General features: G+C 38.8%; 1 protein-coding gene across 1 annotated transcript in view; it reads right to left on the reverse strand.

Moving 5' to 3' along the window:
* Positions 1-20,594, reverse strand: part of ULK2 (unc-51 like autophagy activating kinase 2) — an 83,916-nt gene that overhangs the window by 26,131 nt on the left and 37,191 nt on the right. Inside the window, exons 15-16 of the mRNA XM_077746704.1 lie at positions 10,631-10,691; positions 2,111-2,248 (exon numbers count right to left, since the gene is read on the reverse strand). Of these exons, the coding sequence (XP_077602830.1) occupies positions 2,111-2,248; positions 10,631-10,691 (199 nt within the window). The remainder of the gene's footprint in view (positions 1-2,110; positions 2,249-10,630; positions 10,692-20,594) is intronic.

Raw genomic sequence — 20,594 nt, forward strand, 5'->3', positions numbered from 1 at the left:
TTTTGAGCCCGACGTAGGGCTCGAACTCACAAACCACGAGATCATGACCTGAGCCGGAACTTGGACGCTCAACCAACTGAGCCACCCAGGAGTCCCTGGATTGGATCTTTTATCTATGCATGATTTTTAAACATTTGGTCATTTGAAAATGTTGGTTTATACTCCAAATGGTGACTACATCATACCGTATCAAAAAGTCACATTCATACCAAAATATCACCACGAATCTTAACAGAAATGGCTGTCAAGGCATATCAGAAGCTGTCGATCACAGCTTTCAAAAACTCTAATTTTTGCTCATGAGCTCACATTTTAGGTCACTTATTTTCTAGGTAGTGGCAGACTTGGCTCCTTTTCAACTTAATGGCCGCCAGACACCCACAGCGGGGTTCTTCAGTTGTTCTTTCATGAAAACATGGCGCTCCATGAAAAAGGGGCTATGGTTCACCTTGCAACTAAATCACATGAGAGCTTCTCCTTAAGAGAACTCCTCCAACCTGCAGCAAAAGTGCTTTGTGCCCACATGCCCCTCGAGGTGGCATTTTTAAAGAGAAATAATAACTTTCATGGCTTCACTGAAGACATTCCTTGGTACCACAGTGTGTGGTGGTTAAAATATACGAAAACTCACAGAGTGGTTGGGTGCCCCCAGCTTGATGCACCTTAAAGCTCCAGCAGTTTGCACGTCATTGCTTTTGCACCATCAGTGCACGTGCCACACAGTGAGAGAAAGCAAACGGTGTCCCAGTATCATGATGAAAATGGCTTTGGCCTCACAGACCTTTTGGGAGGGAGCCACACATGAACCACCCTTGGAAAACCACTGCTAATTCTGTTATCACTTTGCTTCTGTCATTTTAAAACATACCTTGGAAATTTATCTACCTTAACACACAGAGCGCTTCCTTCCTCTTTTTGTGGAAGGTGCTCTACTGTCACAGATGAACCTTACATCAGTCACTCACCAGTGGGAACTTGGCTTCTTTCTCATAGCATACGATTGTGCTGCTGTAACAATCAACAACCTGTATATATGCAACTTCATACACAGGCAAGGACTGTATATCTGTATAATAAGTTACCAGAAGTTAAAGTACTGGGTTCGAAAGATATACCCATTAATAATCTTCACAGATAATAATAATATGCCAAAATGCTCTTTGTAGAAGTTTTCTCAGTTTACATTCTACGAATCTTCTTCCATTCACTGAGCTCTATATTAGGTGGGCCCTTTTAATCTAAAATCTCATATTTTCCAATTCTAGAAGACTTTCTCTTGATTATGTCCTGGAAATTTTCTTCTTCACCATTTTACTTGTTCTTTCTGGAATGCCTATACTAATTAATACTTGGAGTTTTTTTTTTTTTTAAGTAAGCTCCATGCCCAGTGTGGAGCCCAATGTAGGGCTTGAAGTCATACTTGAACTCAGTTCAAGAGACAGACACCTGGGGCGCCTGGGTGGCTCAGTTGGTTGAGCATCTGACTTTGGCTCAAGTCATGATCTCATGGCTCCTGGGTTTGAGCCCCACATGGAGACCTGCATCAAGCCCTGTATCAGGCTTACCTCTATCAGCACAGAGGCCACTTCAGATCCTCTGTCTCTCTCTCTCTCCCCCTCCCAGGCTCACACTCGCTCTCTCTCAAAAATAAACACTAAAAAAAAGAGAGAGAGAGAAAGAGACTTAACCGATTGTGCCACCCAGGCACCCCTGAAGTATATATTTTATTCATAGTTTCCATCTTCTTTATTTCATTCACCTATTTCAGGTATGGCTCAACTTTGTCTTCCAACATTTATTTTTATTTGTTCCAGTTATATTTTATAACATCCAAGAGGTCTTTTTGATTTTGATTATTTTCAAAAGCATTTTGTACTAATTAATGGATGCAGTCTCTACCCTATTTCTTAGGGCAAAAAAATTTTTTTAAGATTTTATTTAATTTTAAGTAAGTTTTACACCCAGCATGGGGCTTGAACTCACAATCTCAGGATCAAGAGTCTCAGGCTCCACCAATTGAGCCAACCAGGCATCCCGGAAAATAACAGATCTTTCAATAATAACAACATAATTTTTAAAAAACAAGGAAGGAAAAAAAATACTAGCTTACCTTGGAGAACCATGTAGATTTGTGCCAGAGCTGGCAGTAGATGTAAGATTCTGCTCTATGCGCTGATAATTCCTTATCTGAGTAGGAACCGGAATGGGTGCTGTCTCACTGTGAGGTGACACAGTAGGCTGGCACTGCCTGCAACCATAATTTATTGAAAAAAAAAAAAAATCCAAGTAAGTCTGTTTTTCTTTCATTTGACACATTGGTGATATTTAGAGAAAATTCTAGAAGAGGCCAAATGATCGTTTCTATGTGAATAAAAAATGACCACAAAATATAAGGCAAAAAAATCACATTAGTCATTTAAAAGACTCTCCAGGCATTCAGATGCTTATTGAGGACTAAGAATTGAAATAAGAACTGGAAAAACATTCCTCTACAACAACAGGGAAAGCCCGTAGGTTAGCAAAACTCAGTTTCATATGCTCACATTCTGCTATTCATTATTATGTGAGAGAAAAAAATACTTCTAGGAAAATATGCTGGGTAAAAGAACAGGAAGTTCAAGAGCAGAGATGACCGGAATGTTTATGAAAGTTATGAATGCAGTAAGCCTTCCCAAAGAACTTCTGACTTTTAAAAAGATTGCAAATAACACTATACAACTCTCAAAGCACATTACTGATCTGAGGTCCACACGGTGAGGTGTTAGTATTGGGTTTCTGTAATAGCCTCTTCCCTTGATTTTCATAAATTCAGAAACAGGATATCCTTGGATGACTTTCAATTCAATTTGCAACCTGTCTTGACACATCAGGGACAGTACTGAGCCTTTAAAGATGATTTATTTCATTCTTCTGCCCTCGTATAATTCCAAAAAAGCCACATGAATCTAATACCTTTTCTCAAATTACAATATTACAGCTATAAAGAGATTGTATACTTATCTAACAAACAATATAATATTCTTCAAAGTGTCACTTTAGAGCTTTATGAACCATGAGAGCATTTCCTATTTAAATAAAATCTCATCTGTAACAGAGATGTTAGTTGCCCTCTCCAATATCTAGTCACCCACTCTTTCCTACTAACAGAACTCAAACTTTACAGAAGATGGCAATTTGCTCAGTGAAATTATGACACATCCCAGACTCCTTCGTAGCCATGAGTAGTCATGTATCTTTCCTGGTCAATGAAATGTAAGTGGAAGTCTTATATCCACCCTTCCTCCTTCCTGGACTGTGGGTACACTTGCTGAAGCTTAAGCATCTACCTTTAAACTCTGAAGAACAGGCCAAAAGAACTGGAGACAACTTCCTTGAGCCACAGAAATGAGGGCAACAACTATTTGACTTCCCATCTTGCAAGAAAACGAAACTTTTAGTATTAACCATATGCTATAGTCAGGACTGCTGTTTCTAGCTTTTTGTCTATAAGCTCACTCTATTTTCTCATTTAGGTAATTCCCATTAAGTATCATGTATTTACCCATCCATGCATCCATACTGAAGTATAGTTGACACATACCTTACGCTCGAGCGCAATGTTAAGTATCTTTCAAATACAATAATTTATGTTTTTAATATCTATATATCTGATTGTGAGGTTTACCTACAACCTGAAAATGAAACAAAATCAAACCAAAAACTTCTACTAGTGGAAACTAAACAGGTTTACAAGACTTCATTAACCAACTGTGGTTGCCTGTAACCCAGAGGTCGCACAGGCCTTCGAGCCTAAGTTCCTCAGGAAAACAGCCAGCACAGCCATCAAGGATCAGAATGTGAATGAAGCAATGTCATTTTTCTACTGTCTCAATTCAATGACTTAGTAAAGACTTAGTGAAATAAGCACATCTGGGAATTTCCTTTAACGTATACATTGTCAAGTTCTAATACTTTTTCACCAAAGGGAAATTAGAAGCTGAATAAAAGTACCCTGGGAAGTAAATTTAGCAACGTCATACATAATTCAAAGCATCTCTCTCAGGGAATCCCAAGGACTCCTCTCCCAGCATATGAGGAGTTGAACAGCCAGGACAGGTGTCCTGGAGATGTGGTGTCAGACAGTCTCTGGACAGAACCTTCAAGTAGACCTGCTCAGGCTACCAAGTCTTCCCTGAAGAAATTCCCAGAGCACCAGCTAGCTGAGGCCACTACAGCCACATCTCTGTCTAGCTTTATATTCCTATCAATATGTAACCATTAGCTGACTTCATCAGGCCCAAGAGGAGGAGAGGGACCGTCTAGGCAAGCCTGAGCCTCCAGCACGGCCCCTCCACCTCCACCTCCACCTCCACCTCCACCTCCACCTCCACTAGGTAAAGCAGCTCAGAGGATTCTCTATGCGGAAAGTCATCTTTGACCTGCATGGAATACTAGAAATACTAGGCTGCCCAAAATACAATACACTTTTATTTTATTGAAATGAGTCAGTTTTGTGTAGGGGTCAGAAATTTTCCTGGAAAGACATACAGTTAAATACTTCAAAGTAATTTCAACAAAAGTGAGGTTCTAAGGAAGAATGAGACACACTGCTAACACTGCACCGACTGGCATAGGAGATCTCAGTTTGGGGATAGGGCGGTGCAAAGTTTTAACGGCTTTGCAAACAGTTTGTCTTGTACCTGCATCAAACCATTTTATTTTTGCACACAGCATAATTTTAATGTATTTTTAGTAATTTCTGTTTTCACATGCACTTAATATCTTGTGGTACACTGTACTTTTTTTCCCAACATACTACCTCTCGCTGGTCCTGTTTCTACACTCCCTGCGTGGGCATTCCTGCCACAAATCCTGGGAAGTAGGTTGCAAGAACAGCTCCTATTTGGGACATGCTGTTCTCAAAGCAGAGGGAAATAGACTGATGACAGACCAGAAGCTTTCAGAGCTATATGTAGTCCTGCTATTGCTATTTTTCTTTCTCCTTTAAGATCAGCATGTCCCAATTCTTGTACACAATGTAAGAGACAAACGTACCCAAAACCCCATAAAACTATGTTATAATTAGGAATAGGGGCACCGGGGTGGCTCAGTCAGTTAAGCATCTGACTTTGGCTGAGGTTATGATCTCGCGGCTCATGGGTTTGAGCCCTGCATTCGGCTCTGTGCTGACAGCTCAGAGCCTGAAGCCTGCTTCATATTCTGTGTCTTCCTCTCTTTCTATCCCTCCCCCGCTCTTGCTCTGTCTCTCTCAAAAATAAATATTAAAAATTAAAAAAAAGGAACATAAAAAGATGCCATTTGTGACATGGATAACATAAGTGGGGGTAGTGTATGCCCATACTGTCCATTAGGAGTAGAGTTTTTGCAGGCAATTGAAGTTTTCAGTTAAATGGGATTGTTGTAACTGTTAGGATATTTCACGTAGTCCCAGTAGTAATCACAAAGAATATATCTATAGAATACACACAATAGGAAACAGCAACTGAAGCAGGTCACTACAACAAGATCAACAAAACACAAAGTAGCAAAAGAGGAAATGAGGGACCAAAAAGCCACAAGACATACATAAAAGTAACAAAATGACAGTAACCTATCTTCCCCTTTTAGGCTGAAAGTGAAAGGAGATTCCATGCAAATGGTAACCAGAAGACAAGCAGGAGCAGCTATACTGATAGCAAACAAAAGAGACTTTCAGTCAAACACTGTCACAAGAGACAAAAAAGGACACGGTGTATTGTGATTAAAGGGTCACTGAACCAGGATAATATAACAATTATAAATATTTATGCACCAAACATCAGCTCTCCCAAATAGATGAAGCAAATACTGACGGAATTGAAGGGAGAAACAGATAATTCCACAATAATAGCTGAACAGTTCAATGCCCCCACTTTCAATAATGGATACAACAACCAGATAAAAGATCAATAAAGAAGCAGGGCGTGAACAACACTCTAGACCAACTGGATCTTGTAGACATACACCAAGCACCCCTCCCACCAAGAGAAGAACGTAAGTGCACATGAAATGCTCTCCAGGACAGACCACAATCACAAACCAAATCTCAAGAAATTGTAAAAGATTGTACAAAGTATGATTTCGAGCACCATGGATAAAAACTAGAACTCAACAGCAGAAAGAAAACTACAAAATCCACAAATACATAGAAACTAAACAACACACTCCTAAACACATAATAGGCCAAAGAATAAATTATGAAATAAATCAGAAAATAACTTGCAGACAATGAAAATGTAAACACAACACGCCTAAACTTATGGAATACACTGAAAGTAGTGCTAAGATAAATGTTTATGGCTGTAAATGCTCACATTAAAAAAAATCCAATCAGAAACTTAATTTTACTCCTCAAATGAGAAAACGTACATACTATGGGGCACATGGGTGGCTCAGTTGGTTAAGTGTCCAACTTCAGCACAGGTCATGAAATCGCTGTCTGTAGTTTCGAGCCTTGCATTGGGCTCTGAGCTGTCAGCTCGGAGCCTGGAGCCTGCTTCGATTCTGTGTCTCCCTCTCTCTCTGCCCTTCCCCTGCTCATACTCTGTCTCTCTTCCTCTCTCTCTCAAAAATAAACATTACACAAATTAAAAGAAAAATACAAACTAAACCCAAAGCTAACAAAAGGATATAATAAAGATTAGAGCAGAGATAAACAAAATTGAGAAATAGAAAAAAAATCAAACAAGAGTTGGCATTTTTAAAAGATTAACTAAATTGATACTTAGCTAGGTTAACTAAGAGAAGACTCAAAATCAGAATGAAAGGAGCATGACAGGGGCGCCTGGGTGGCTTAGTCGGTTAAGCGTCCGACTTTCGCTTAGGTCATGATCTCGTGGTTCGTGGGTTTGGGCTCCGCGTCGGGCTCTGTGCTGACTGCCAGCTCAGAGCCTGGAGCCTATTTCAGAGTGTATCTCCCTCTCTCTCTGACCCTTCCCTGCTCACGCTGTCTCTCTCTCTCTCTCTCTCCTAGAAATAAATAAAAAATATTAAAAAAAAAAAAAAAAAAGAGAAAGGAGCATGACAATTAATGCCACAGAAATAAAAAAGGATTATAAAGTGAACACTATGAATAAGTACTTGCCAACAAACTGGATAACCTGAAGTAATGGATAAATTTCTACACACACATAGGCTACCAAGACTTCATGATAAAGAACGAGAAAATCTGAACAGACTTATAACTAAGGAGATTTGATCAGTAATCAAAAACCTTCCAACAACAGAAAAAGCCTAAGACTTTCAATGATGAGTTCTACCAAACATTTTTTTAATGTTTTTTTATTTATTTCTGAGAGAGAGAGAGAGCNTACCAAACATTTAAAGAGTTAACATCAGGGGTGCATGGGTGGCTCATTCGGTTAAATGTGGACTTCGGCTCAGGTCATGATCTCACGGTTCATGAGTTTCAGCCTCTCATCGGGCTCTGTGCTGACAGCTCAGAGCCTGGAGCCTACAGCCTGCTTTGGATTTTGTGTCTCCCTCTCTCCCTGCCCCTCACCCACTTCTACATAGTCTCTGCCTCTCTCAAAAAATAAATAAAATAATAGTAAATTAAAACAAAACATCAACACTTCTCAAACTCTTCCAATTTATTAAAGAGGAGGAAACACTCCCAAACTCATTCCATGAGTTTAGCATTACCCTAATACCAAACCACACACAGATACTACAAAAACAAAAAAACTATAGAACAATTTCCCTGATGAAATTTGATGTAAAAATCTATAACAAAATATTAGCAAACCAAATTCAACAACACATTAAAAGGATGATATACCATGACCAAATGTGATTTATAACATTCCTACATCAATGAAATGAAGGACAAAAACCACAGGACCATATCAGTCTATGCAGAAAAAGCACTTGACAAAATCCCAACATCCTTTCATGATAAAATGCATTCAACAGGGGCACCTGGGTGGCTCAGATGGTCGAGTATCCGACTCTTTCAGCTCAGGTTATGATTGAGCCCCTTGGGCTCCACAGCAAGTGTGGAGCCTGCTTAAGATTCTCTCTCTCCCTCCCTCTACTCCTTTCCCCAGCTTGTGTGCTCTCTCTAAATAAAAACAATTTTTAAAAGAGCATTCCACAAACTAGGAATTGAAAAATTACTTCAACATAACAAATACCATATATAAAAGGCCCACAGCTAACACCATATTCAATGGTTAAAGACTGAAAGCCTTTTCTCTATAATCAGGAACAAGACAAAGGTGCCTGCCTTCACCACTTTCATTCAACACAGAACTCTTAGAGCAATTAGGCACAAAAAAAGAAATATAAGGCATTAACTTGAATGGAAAAAGGAAATTTATTTATTTATTTTTGTTCATGGAAACATGATCTTAAATGTAGAATATCCTGAAGATTTCACACACAAAAGGTCTTTAGAACTAATGCATTCAGCAGGGCACCTGGGTGGCATTTTCAACAGTATCAAAAAGAGTAAAGCACGTAGAAATAAATTTAACCAAGGAGGTGAAAGACTTGAAAACTACAAAGCCCTGCTGAAAGAAATTTAAAAAGACATCTCATCCTTATTGACTAGAGAATTAATACTGTGAAGATGTCAATACCACCCAAAGTCATCTATATAGATCAATGCCACCCCTACCAAAATCTCAATGGCATTTTTTGCAGAAATAGAAAAATCTATCCTGAAATTCACATGTAATCTGCAGGGATCCTGAACAGTCAAAATAATTTAGAGAAAAGAAAAACAAAATTGGAGGTCTCATACTTCCTAATTTCAAAACATATTTCAGGAGCGCCCTGGGTGGCTCAGTCAGTTGAGCATCTGACTTCGGCTCAGGTCATGATCTTGAGGTTCATGAGTTCGATCCCCATGTTGCCCTCTGTGCTGACAGCTTGGAGCCTGGAGCCTGCTTCAGATTCTGTGTCTCCCTCTCTCTCTGCCCTTCCCCTGCTCATGCTCTGTCTCTCTCTCTCTTGCAAAAATAAACATTAAAAATATATATATTTCAGGGCACCTGGATGGCTCAGTTGGTTAAGCATCTGACCTCTGATCAGGTCATGGTCTCACAGTTCATGGGCCTGAGACCTGTGTCGGGGTCTGTGCTGACAGCTCAGAGCCTGGAGACTGCTTCAGATTCTGTGTCTCCCTGTCTCTGCCTCTCCCCTGCTCACACTCTGTCTCTCTCTCAAAAATAAACATTTAAAAAATAAAACATATTTCAAATCTACAGTAATCAAACCAATGTGTTTGGCACAATGACAGACACACAGACCAACAGAATGGAACAGACAGGCCAGAAACAAACTCTAGCATATATGGACAAATGATCTTCACCAAGAATACCAACACCACTCAATGAGGACAGTGTCTTCAGCAAATTGTTCTGTGAAAACTAGATACCCACATGCAAAGGAATGCAGTTGGACCCTTACCTTATACAATATACAAAACTTAACTCAAAGTGGATTAAAGATCTAAATATAAGACCCAAAACTACAAAACTCCGAAAGAAAACAGAGAAGAGCTTCGTGACACTGGATTAGGCAATGATTTCCTGAAAAGACATCAAAAACACAGACAAAAAACCCAAAATATAGAAAAATGAGACTACATAAAATTCTATAACTTCTATGTTCAAAGGACTGGAAAGATAATCTTTGAATGGGTGGAAACATCTGTAAATCATATATCTGATAAAGGGTTAATATCTAAAATATATAAAGAACTCCTACAGCTCAACAACCAATGATATACAAATGGCCAACAAGTATATGAAAAGACACTCAAAACCACTACTCATGAACAGAACTGCAAATCAAAACCACATCACACCCCCAAAAAAAAAGAAGTAACAGGTGCTACTGAAGATGCGGGGAAAGCAGGACCCTGGGGCGCTGGTGGTGGGAATGCAAACGGCACACCCACTAAGGACAACAGCATGGCAGCTCCTCAAGAAATTAAGGTCGAAGCACCATGCGATCCAGCAACCCCACTGTTGGGTACATATCCAAAATAACTGAAATCAGGGTCTCAAACAGATATCTGCACACTCACATTTATAGCAGAAGTATCACAATAGCCAAGAGGTAGGAGACATCCAAATGTCCACTGAAAGAAGAGTGGGTAAACAAAACATGGTGTATATGTAAACTGAAATACGATTCAGCCTTAAAAAGGAAATTCTGACACATGCTACAACATGGATGAACCTTGAAGATATTATGATATTGAACCAAGCCAGTCACAAAAAGACACGTATTGTATAGTCTACTTTTTTGAGGTATCTAAAGTAGTCACATTCATAGAAACAGAAAGTAGAATGGCCTAGTGATGGGAGAACCGGGGAATGCTATAACGTAACGAGTGCTGAGTTTTAGTTTTGCAAGATGAAAAGGTTCTGGAGAAGAGCACAACATTGTGAATACACTTAACGCTACTAAACTGTAAGCTTAAATACGGCCAAAACGACAGATTTCTTGTGTTCTGTCACAATTTAAACTTTGTTTAAAAAAATGACACATTGTAAAACAAAATAAAATTTAAGAATCAAGAACATAGTCAAAGTTCCCTAACTTTCCTCACAACAATCAAAATATGAGCAATCTTTTCATTTAATACATGTAAACATACCCTCCACACACCAAGAATTCATTCGAAGCGCGTCTGCCAGCAGTTCCCGTTGGCATATCATCTAAAGGAGAGAGACACAAATGCCGTCAGTTCTGCTCTACCATCTGCTTACAAGATGTAAATTGTTCCAACATGATTATTAGGAAAAATCTGAGCACAAAACAAATCGACCGTTTGCTTATGTTGCAGTTTCCTCCATGAGTAAAAGCAGGTAAAAACCAGGAGCACAAACACTGAAGATGGCGCACCAGCTGACTTCACAGGCTGCAGCTCTTCAATGCCCATTTCTAGAAACAATCAGGTCTTTTTGAGGTAAAGTGTCATACTTATTTCAATGTTATGTATTTCTTCACCATTTAACATGCACAGAAAACTGTGCTAACGTTTTAATCATGTTCTTTTTAATATGTCACTCATCAATGTTTGGAGTGTTATGCCCCTAATTCCAATTTGCTCATTAACTCTGTGGTTTTTATTGAGCAATTTTTTCAGTGTGGTAGTTTTCAGGAACACGCATGTCGCATTCCAGCACAACTGACCATAAACAGAGTCTAGTTCACTCCAGCGTTGGAGCCCCCCATCCTCCTGTGTAACGCTCTTCTGCCTTAAATGGGCTGTTGAGCAAGGTGGGGAGGCTGGGGCCTCTCAGACGCAGCAGCGTGTGCCACAGGCCATCTTCACCTCCTCCTACATCATCTATGTGTGAGAAGAGCTGAGCTCAGAACGTAGGGGCCCCTCATTCCTCGTCACTGGTATGTCCACTGTATCGCATGGTCTGTGTGATTTTTAAATGGCTGTAAACGTGAGGCGAGGCGCCTGGGTGGCTCAGCAGGTTAAGCGTCCGACTCTTGATTTCGGCTCAGGTCATGATCTCATGGTTCATGAGTTCAAGCCCTGAGTCAGGCTCTGCACTGACAGTGAGGAGCCTGCCTGAGATTCTCTCACTCTTCACCCCCCTCCCTATCTCCTACTCCTACACATACTTTCTGCCAAAAGAAATAAACTTGAAACAAATAAATAAATGGCTGTAAAGGTATAATTAATGTGTTGATATGACACAGCAAAAATATCATTTTTAAAAAATAAAGTACACTGCTAACCTACACTCAAAAGGGAGGAAAGTGAACGCAAATATCCCTTGAATGGCCCTAAATAAGAATTGAGAAATGTATGTTAGCACATCTCAAGTCCCTGCTCCCTTGAAGCTTACATTCTAGTAGTGAAAGAAGGTAATAGTGTCAGGCATGGTAAGGAATATAAAGCAAAATAAATCAGGATAAGAGAATAATGAGAAGGAAGGAAGGAAGGTATCCAGTTTAAAGAAAATAGCTGCCAACATGGGAACAGGGCAGATGGGGTAGGCATAGAAGCTACATTTCACTAAGTGTACTTGGTTCTGTAGCTTTAAGTTTGGAGCCATACATAATCATGAAAGAAAATAAAAGAAAAAGAAAAAATCCCTAGAAATCAAAAGTAAACCACAATAACATTTTATCATTCATAACCACGTATCAGTGTATCTGTATTATCACCAGAAGGGAATTCTTTCAAGTGACTTTAAAGCTCAGTAATGTGACTGAACATCCCTAATGGGATTACCCTAAGGACAAAAAGACCCATAGAGTTGTTTGCTTTTTTTTTTTTTTTAAGNGAGACCAAGAGTCATATGCTCTACCAACTGAGCCAGCCAGGCACCTCCCATAAAAAGATTTTAATAATTATATTGTTATTTTGATATCATATTAGGGAGGGAGAGAAAAGAGCCTAAACTTACAAGGGCAAAAAGTCAGCAGCCACAAAAACTTAGAAGCTATAAAGCTGATAAGCATTATTTGACTTAGGGGACCTAAGAAGACAGAATCCTTAGCCAGTAGAAGGTTCCCCCACATCGTATCAGGGAGTCTTCTCTGGGAGATGTGAGTGGCCCTCCTTCCTTCCAAGAAGGAAGCATCCCAAGGCAAGGCAAGGACTCAGCCATGTCATCTGTCCTTCAGACCCACCACTCACAAAGCTTTCAAACAACATTCTGATTTTCCATTCCTAATTATGAGTGCACAACCACCACCAAACACCCAAGGAAGGAGTCCAATCTGAAAACCAGACTCCCAAACAACCTGGGGAAGGGAAAAAAAAAAAAAAAAAAAAAGAAAGAAAGAAAAGAAAAGAAAAGAAATATTTTCTAGAGAAAGGTTAAAAGATGTATATATAATTAATGTCTTCAGATAAAACAAAATACTGCACCCTGAAATAAGAACAATTCTTAAAGGGAGAAGGGAAGCTTCTGAAAATTAAAATAACATAAATGAAAAACTCAGTGAAAGAAAACATCAAGGAAATTTCCCTAAAATTAGAGCAATAAGGGAAAAAAATGTAAAGTCTGACAAAAGAGATAAAATCAGGAGTGTATTTAGGTATTTGTTTTAGATCATTACTTTTAAATTGTGTACATGTTTTAAAGATCCTATAGGACTTCTGGCTCCTATCATCATCTCGCATGTAAGAAGCCTGGAGGTTGCCATTCCATCCCAACAACAACAACAAAGTTGAAACAGACTGAAATATCAACAGTTTTTCTTGGATCCGAAAGAGAGAGGAGGACGAAGGGCGAACTGATGCCCTGGGATTAGAGAGACAGACAAACATGGGGACTTGTGGCTTACGTGACAAGAGACTGACCCGCAAAATGCTTCAGAGAATGAGACCCGGGTAGAAAACCGTGGACCGGGACTGACAAGTTGCTAGAGGATCACTAACAGACATAACATAACTGAGACATAACATCTCCAGGAGGACCCATTCATAGGCTCATGAAATTGCCAGATTCACCTCCAGGAACTCAGAAGCTCACAGTAAATACCAGAGAAAAATCCTCTCCTGCTTCTGGTAAGATAATGGAAAAAAGACCATTTTTAAATAGGTCTGAGCATTCTGTTCTTAACAAGGCCTGCCCTCAGCGGAAACCACTTACTCAGAGCTAACCGACCTGGGGGCAGGGAGATGCCCAACCCCAATCCCCTACAGCCATTCTGTCCCACCTAAGGCAGGAGAAAGAAACTGGGAAACACTTGTGCCCACAGACCAGAGACCTAGGCTCACTAAAGGACTGAGATCTATCTAATCACAGGGCTACAGAACATTCTCCTCCTCCTCCAGGCCTGCTGCTTACTTACTCCCCTCCTACTTACTTAAAGGCCTCCTCACAGAGTTCCTTTTACCCAGGACATCCCATATGAGTATCAAGAAAGAGTCACAAGGCATACAGTCTGAAGAGACAGAGCAAGCATCAGAACCAGACTTTGCAGGGATGTTAGAATTATCAGGCTAGAGGGGCACCTGGGTAGCTCAGTCAGTTAAGTGTCTGACTCTTGATTTTGGCTCAGGTCATGATCTCAACAGTTGGGATCGAGCCCCACATCGGGCTCTGCACTGATGGCATGAAGCCTGCTTAGGATCCTCTCTCTCCCTCTTTCTCTGACCCTCCCCCCTTATCTCTCTTTCTCTCTCTCTCAAAATAAATAAAAAACATTTTTAAATATCTTTAAAAAAAAAAAAAAGAACTATCAGACTGGAAATTTAAAACTATGACTAAAATACTAAGGGTCCTAATGGAAAAGGTAGACAGCATGCAAAAACAGATACGCAGTATGAAAAGAAAGATGGACATGCTAACAAAGAAGCAAAAAGAAATGCCAGAGATTAAAAAGCACTGTGATGGAAATGAAGCGTGCCTTTGATAGGCTTATTAGTAGACTGGACAAGCTGAGGAAAGAAGCTCTGAGCTAGAGAACATATGGTCAGAATTCTCAAAAAACTGAAAAACAAATAGAACAAGAACAAAGACTTTTAAAAATCCACAGAATATCCAAGGTCTGTGGGAACTGCAATAGGTGTAACATGTAACATGATTACCAGACAGAGAAGAACAAAAGGAACAGAGGGAAATGTCTGAAACAACAATGACTCAGAATTTCCCTAAATGAATGTCAGATTCAGGAAGCTCAAAGAACTCCAAGCAGGATAAATGCCCCCAAACAACTACATGTAGGCATATCGTTTTCAAATTACAGAAAATCAAAAGTAAAGACAAAAGAATTCTGCAAGAAGCCAAAGAGAAAGAACACCATAAATATAAACAAAGGTAAGAATCACACTGACTTCTCAGTAATCCTGCAAGCAAGAAGAGAGTGAAGTGAAATACAGTACTGAGAGAGAAGTAAACCACCAGCTTAGAATTTTGTATCCTGCAAAATTCTTCTTCAAAAGTGAAGGAAAAGGGTTCCTGGGTGGCTCAGTTGGTTGAATGTCCCACTCTTGATTCTGACTCAGGTCATGATCTCATGGTTCGTGGGATCGAGCCCCATGTCAGGCTCCAGCCTACTTGGGATTCTCTCTCTGTACCTCCCCAGCTCATGCTTGCTCTCTGTTTCTCAAAATAAATAAATTAACTTAAAAAAAAAGTGAAAGAAAAATAAAGACTTTCTCAAATCTTTGCTGAGGGGATTTGCTGAGAAAATAATAGCAACAGTATATTCAGTTATGTATGCTTAATGTTTATGTCTTACATATATATGTATACGCTTACGTATGCTTATGTTTAACTGGAATGAATGACTGCAATGATATGAGGGATGGCAGGAAGGAATTAGGATTTATTATTATAAAGTATTTCACATTACCCACGCAATGATAGTTTATTTGAAAGTGGACCTGGATTAGTTACAAAAGTATATTACAAACTCTAGGCCAACCACTAAAGGAAAGTAAAAAGTATAATTGATATGCTAAGGAAAGAAAAAGAGAGTAATAAATGCTCACTAAAACCATAAAAGGCAGAAAGAGTGGAAGACAAAAATAGGAACAAAGAACAAGGATGATGAATAGAAAACAGTTAACAAATATGTTAGATATTAATGTAACTATATAGATAAACCTTTTAATGTCAATGGTCTAAATATACCAATTCAAAGACAGATTTCAGACTGGGTTAAAACACAGAACCCAATTATATGTTGTCTACAAGAAACTCACTTTAAATATAAACACACATAGATTAAAAAAGTAGACCTGTAGAGAAAAATAGACTGTGCTAACACCAAAAGAAAGCAGGAATAGCTTTAATTTCTGACACAGCAGACTTTAAAGTAAGAAAAGTTATCAGGAATAAAAAAGGGCAATACACAGTGATACATTTATATTTACATAAATATAGATGCTCCAAGAAGACACAACAATTCTTACCTAACAGGTATGCATGCCCCTAACAACAGAGCGTCAAACTATGTAAGGCAAAAACTTACAAGATAAATAGGTGAAACCACGATCATAGTTGGGACACTTATACCCCTCCCTCAAAAATGGACAGAGCCAGGGGTGACTAAGTGGCTCAGCTGGCTAAGCATCTGACTTTTTGTTCTTTTTTAATGTTTACTTATTTTTGAGAGAGAGAGGCAGAGCATGAGTGGGGATGGGGCAGAGAGAGAGGGACAAGCATCCAAAACAGGCTCTAGGGTCTGAGCTGCCAGCGCAGAGCCTGACGCGGGGCTCATATCCACAAACCATGAGATCATGACCTGAGCCGAAGTCAGACGGTCAACCGACTGAGTCACCCAGGCGCCCCTCCAAGCATCTAACTCTTGATTCCAGCTCAGGAATCAAGCACAGACCTTGCTTGAGATTCTCTCTTTCTCTGCCCTTTCCCTGCTTACACACTCTCTCAAAATAAATAAATAAACTTAAAAAAATTTTTTTAAGAAAGACAGATGCAGCAGGCAGAAAATCAGTAAGGACATAGTTAAACTCAGTAACACCATCAATCACCTAGAAAGCATTGACATCTGCAGACAACTTCATCCAACAACAGCAGAGAACATATTTTCTTCAAACTCATGTGGAACATTCACCAAGACAGATGACATACTGGGCCGTAAAACATGCCTTAACAAATTTAAAAGAATAGAAATCACGCAATGTTTGCTCTCAGACCGCAAGAGTAATAAACTAGAAGTCAATAACAGATAGATAATTGGAAATCCTAAAATACATGGGAACTTAAAACACACTTCTAAATAACAAACTGGTCAAAGAGGAAATCTCAAGAGAAAATTTTAAGATATTTTGAACTAAATAAGTTTGAAAACACAACAATCAATAAGCTTCTTGGATAACTAAGAGAAAAAAAAGAGGATACAAGGTACGAATATCACTGGTGAAAGAAGGGACGCCACTAGAGATCCCACTGAAATTAAAAGGATAACGCAGGGATACCAGGTCCACAAACTTGACAGCCTAGATGAAATGGACCAATTTCATTGGTCCTATTCTATTAAAAGAAATTGAGTCAATAATTAATAACCTTCCAAAACAGAAAGCACCAGGCCCACATGAGTTCTCTGGTGAATTCTACCAAACATGTAAATAAGAAATCATACCAAATCTCTATCTTCAATCTCTTTCAGAGGACAGAAGCAGAAAGAGTATTTCCTAATTCATTCTATACGGCCATCATTACCTATAAAAAGAGATTACAAGAAAACTGCAGACCAATCATTTCTCATGAACACAGATGCAAAATCTCCAATAAAATATTAGCAAATTGAATCTGACAATGTATAAAAAAATTATACACCATAACCAAATGGGATTTATCCCAGGTATGCAAGGCTCATTCAACATTCTAAAATTAATGTAATCTATCACATTAATATATTAAAAGGAAAATCACAGAAAAAGCATTTGACAAAATTCAATAACCATTTGTGATAAAAACTCTTAGTAAACTAGGAATGGAGAACTATCTCAGCTTGATAAAAAATGTCTACAAAAAGCTACTGCTAACATCATATTAAATGGTGAGAAACTCCAAGCTTTCCTACTAAGATCAGGTAAAAAAAAAAAAAAAAGGACATTCTTTTTGTTTCTTTTCTTTTTTTCCCCCCCACTGATTAAAAAAAAAATTTTTTTTAATGTTTATTTAGTTTTGAAGGAGAGAGAGACAGAGAATGAGTGGGGAAGGGGCAGAGAGAGAGAAAGGGAGACACAGAATCCAAAGCAGGCTCCAGGCTCTGAGCTGTCAGCACAGAGCTGGACGTGGGGCTCGAACTCACAAACTGTGAGATCATGACCTGAGCCCAAGTCGGACGCTTAACCCACTGAGCCACCTGGTGCCCTCCCCCCACTGATTTTTTTGTGGACTCTGGTTATTACAGTTTCATATAATCTGTGAAAGATGTCCTCTTTTACCATTCCTTTTCAACACTGCGCTGGAAGTCCTTACAAATGCAATAAGAAAAGGAAATGAAAGGTATACACCTCGGGAAGGCAGACACAAAACTACTGCTTGCAGATGACATGATTATTTATGTAAAAAAATCTCAAAAAGTTAAAAAAAGACAAAAAAAAAAAGAAAAAAGAAAAAAACACAAAAAACCTCCCGGAATTAGTAAGTAATTCAAGCAAGGTTGCAGGATACAAGTTTAATATTTAAAAAGTAAATTGCTGGGGCGCCTGGTTGGCTCAGTTGGTTAAGCGTCTAACTTCAGCTCAGGTCATGATCACACGGTTCGTGGGTTCGAGCCCCGTGTCGGGCTCTGTGCTGACAGTTGGCACAGAGTCTGGAGCCTGCTTCAGATTCTGTGTCTCCCTCTCTCTCTCTGACCATCCCCTACTGACGCTGTCTCTCTCTCTCAGAAATAAATAAAAAACATTAAAAAAAAAAGTACATTGCTTTCCCCTATCTCAATAATAAACAACTAAAATCTGAAATTGAAAGCACACCATCATTTACACTGGCATCCCCCAAAATGAAATATTCAGATATAAATCTAACAAAATATATACAAGATCTGTATGAGGAAAACTACAAAACTGATGAATGAGATTAAAGAAGAACTAAATAAATGGAGAGATATTCTATGCTCTTGAATAGGAAGACTTTATGTTGTCAACGTGTCCGTTCTTCCCAACTTGATCTATAGATTCAATACAATCCCAATCAAAATCCTGGCAAGTTATTTTGTCAACATTGACAAACTAATGCTAAAGTTTAAATGGAAAACACAAAAGGCCCATAATAGCCAGCACAATACTGAAGGAAAAGAACAAAGTTGGAGGACTGATACTACCCAACTTCAAGACTTACTATAAAGCTACAGTAATCAAGACACTGTTGTATGGACAAAAGAACAAACAGATCAATGGAACAGAATAAAGAGACCAGAAATAGACCCCCATAAATATAGTCAACTGATCTCTGACAGAAGAGCAAAGACAATACAGTGGAGCAAAGACAGTCTTCAACAAATGGTGCTAGAACAATCAGACGTCCGCAGACCAAAAAAAGATTCTAGATACAGACCTTACATCTTTCAAAACAAATTAACTCAAAATGGGCCACAGACCTAAATGTAAACAAAAAACTACAAACATTGTAAAAGACAACATAGGAGAAAACCTAGAGGACCTTGTGTGTCATGATACCAACAGCAAACACAATCCATGAAGGAAATAAATTGATTTAAATGATTTAATTAATCATTAAATTTAATGATTAATTTTAACTTATTAAAATTAAAAACAACTGCTCTGTGAAAGACAACATCAAGAGAATGGAAGACAAGCCACAGATTGGGCACAAATATTTACAAGACACATCTGATAAAGGGCTCTTATCCCAAATACAAAAAGCTCTTAAAGCTCAACAAAAATGGGAATGCAAACTGGTGCAGTCACTCTGGAAAACAGTATGGATGTTTCTCAAAAAATTAAAAATGCAACTACCCTACAACCCAGCAGTTGCACTGCTAGGTATTTATCCAAGGGAAACAGGTGTGCTGTTTCAAAGAGGCACATGCACCCCAATTCTACAGCAGCGCTATCGACAATGGCCAAAGTATGGAAAGAGCCCATATGTCCATTGACGGATGAATGGATAAAGAAGATGTGGTGTGTCTGTATATACACGCACGCATGCGTGTGCGCGTGCACACACACACACAATGGAGTATTACTTGGCAATCGAAAAGAAGGAAATCTTGCCATTTGCAACTACATTGCAACAAACAGTTAAGTACATCAAAAAGATGAAGACCAAGAAATGACCCCTGAGATTTAGAGGCACAAAGACCTTGACAGAGGTAGTTTTGAAAAAATGTTTTTCAAATACACAAGCACAAAAAAAAGTAACTAGAATAAAACAAAAGATGTGAATGTCCTTTAGATAGGAAAATATGAGTACGTACCACAACACATTAAAGAGAAACACATACTCTTGATTTGACAATTTAGTATGGTAAAGATCATTAACTGCCCCTCAATAGGTCTTATAAAATCAACACAATTCCCATCAAAATCCCCAAATGTTTTTTTGTAGGATTTGTCAAGCCAAAATTAAACTGCATGGACATAAAAGGGGCCAAGAATAGCCAAGGTGATTCCAAAAATACTAGAATGCTCTCTACCATCATCCCTCCCCACAATCTCAATCTCTTTCTCTCTCACTCTCACAAATTTAAAAATGATAATAATATAGACAAATAGACCAATGAAATAGGAAACCTTAAAAAAAATAGTTCAATCCTTTATATAAACCTGGTTGTGACAAATCTGGAATTGCCTATCAATAAAGAAAGGAAGGAATATTCAATAAGAGGATCTCTACCTTATTCCATCTACAAGACTGAATTCCAGATAAAGTTAAAGACTTCTCTTTAGAAGGTACCATTATACCATTTGGGACAGCATGGCAGAGGCCTACAACTTCCTACAAATTGTGTGAACCAATACTTTGTAGATTTGAGGCTGAAAATCTCTAGAGGATCCATGTGGAAGGAACTCTGATCCAAAGACATCTGTTATAATACATTTTGAATAGTGAAAAGACAGAAATAATCCAGGTAACCAACAGCACAGAAATGGATAAACTGTGGTTTAGTTGTATTATAAGATTCAGATATTAAAATGAACTAGA

This window comes from Crocuta crocuta, unplaced genomic scaffold, assembly GCF_008692635.1.
Source record: "Crocuta crocuta isolate KB4526 unplaced genomic scaffold, BGI_CrCroc_1.0 scaffold139, whole genome shotgun sequence".
Taxonomy (NCBI): Eukaryota; Metazoa; Chordata; class Mammalia; order Carnivora; family Hyaenidae; genus Crocuta; species Crocuta crocuta.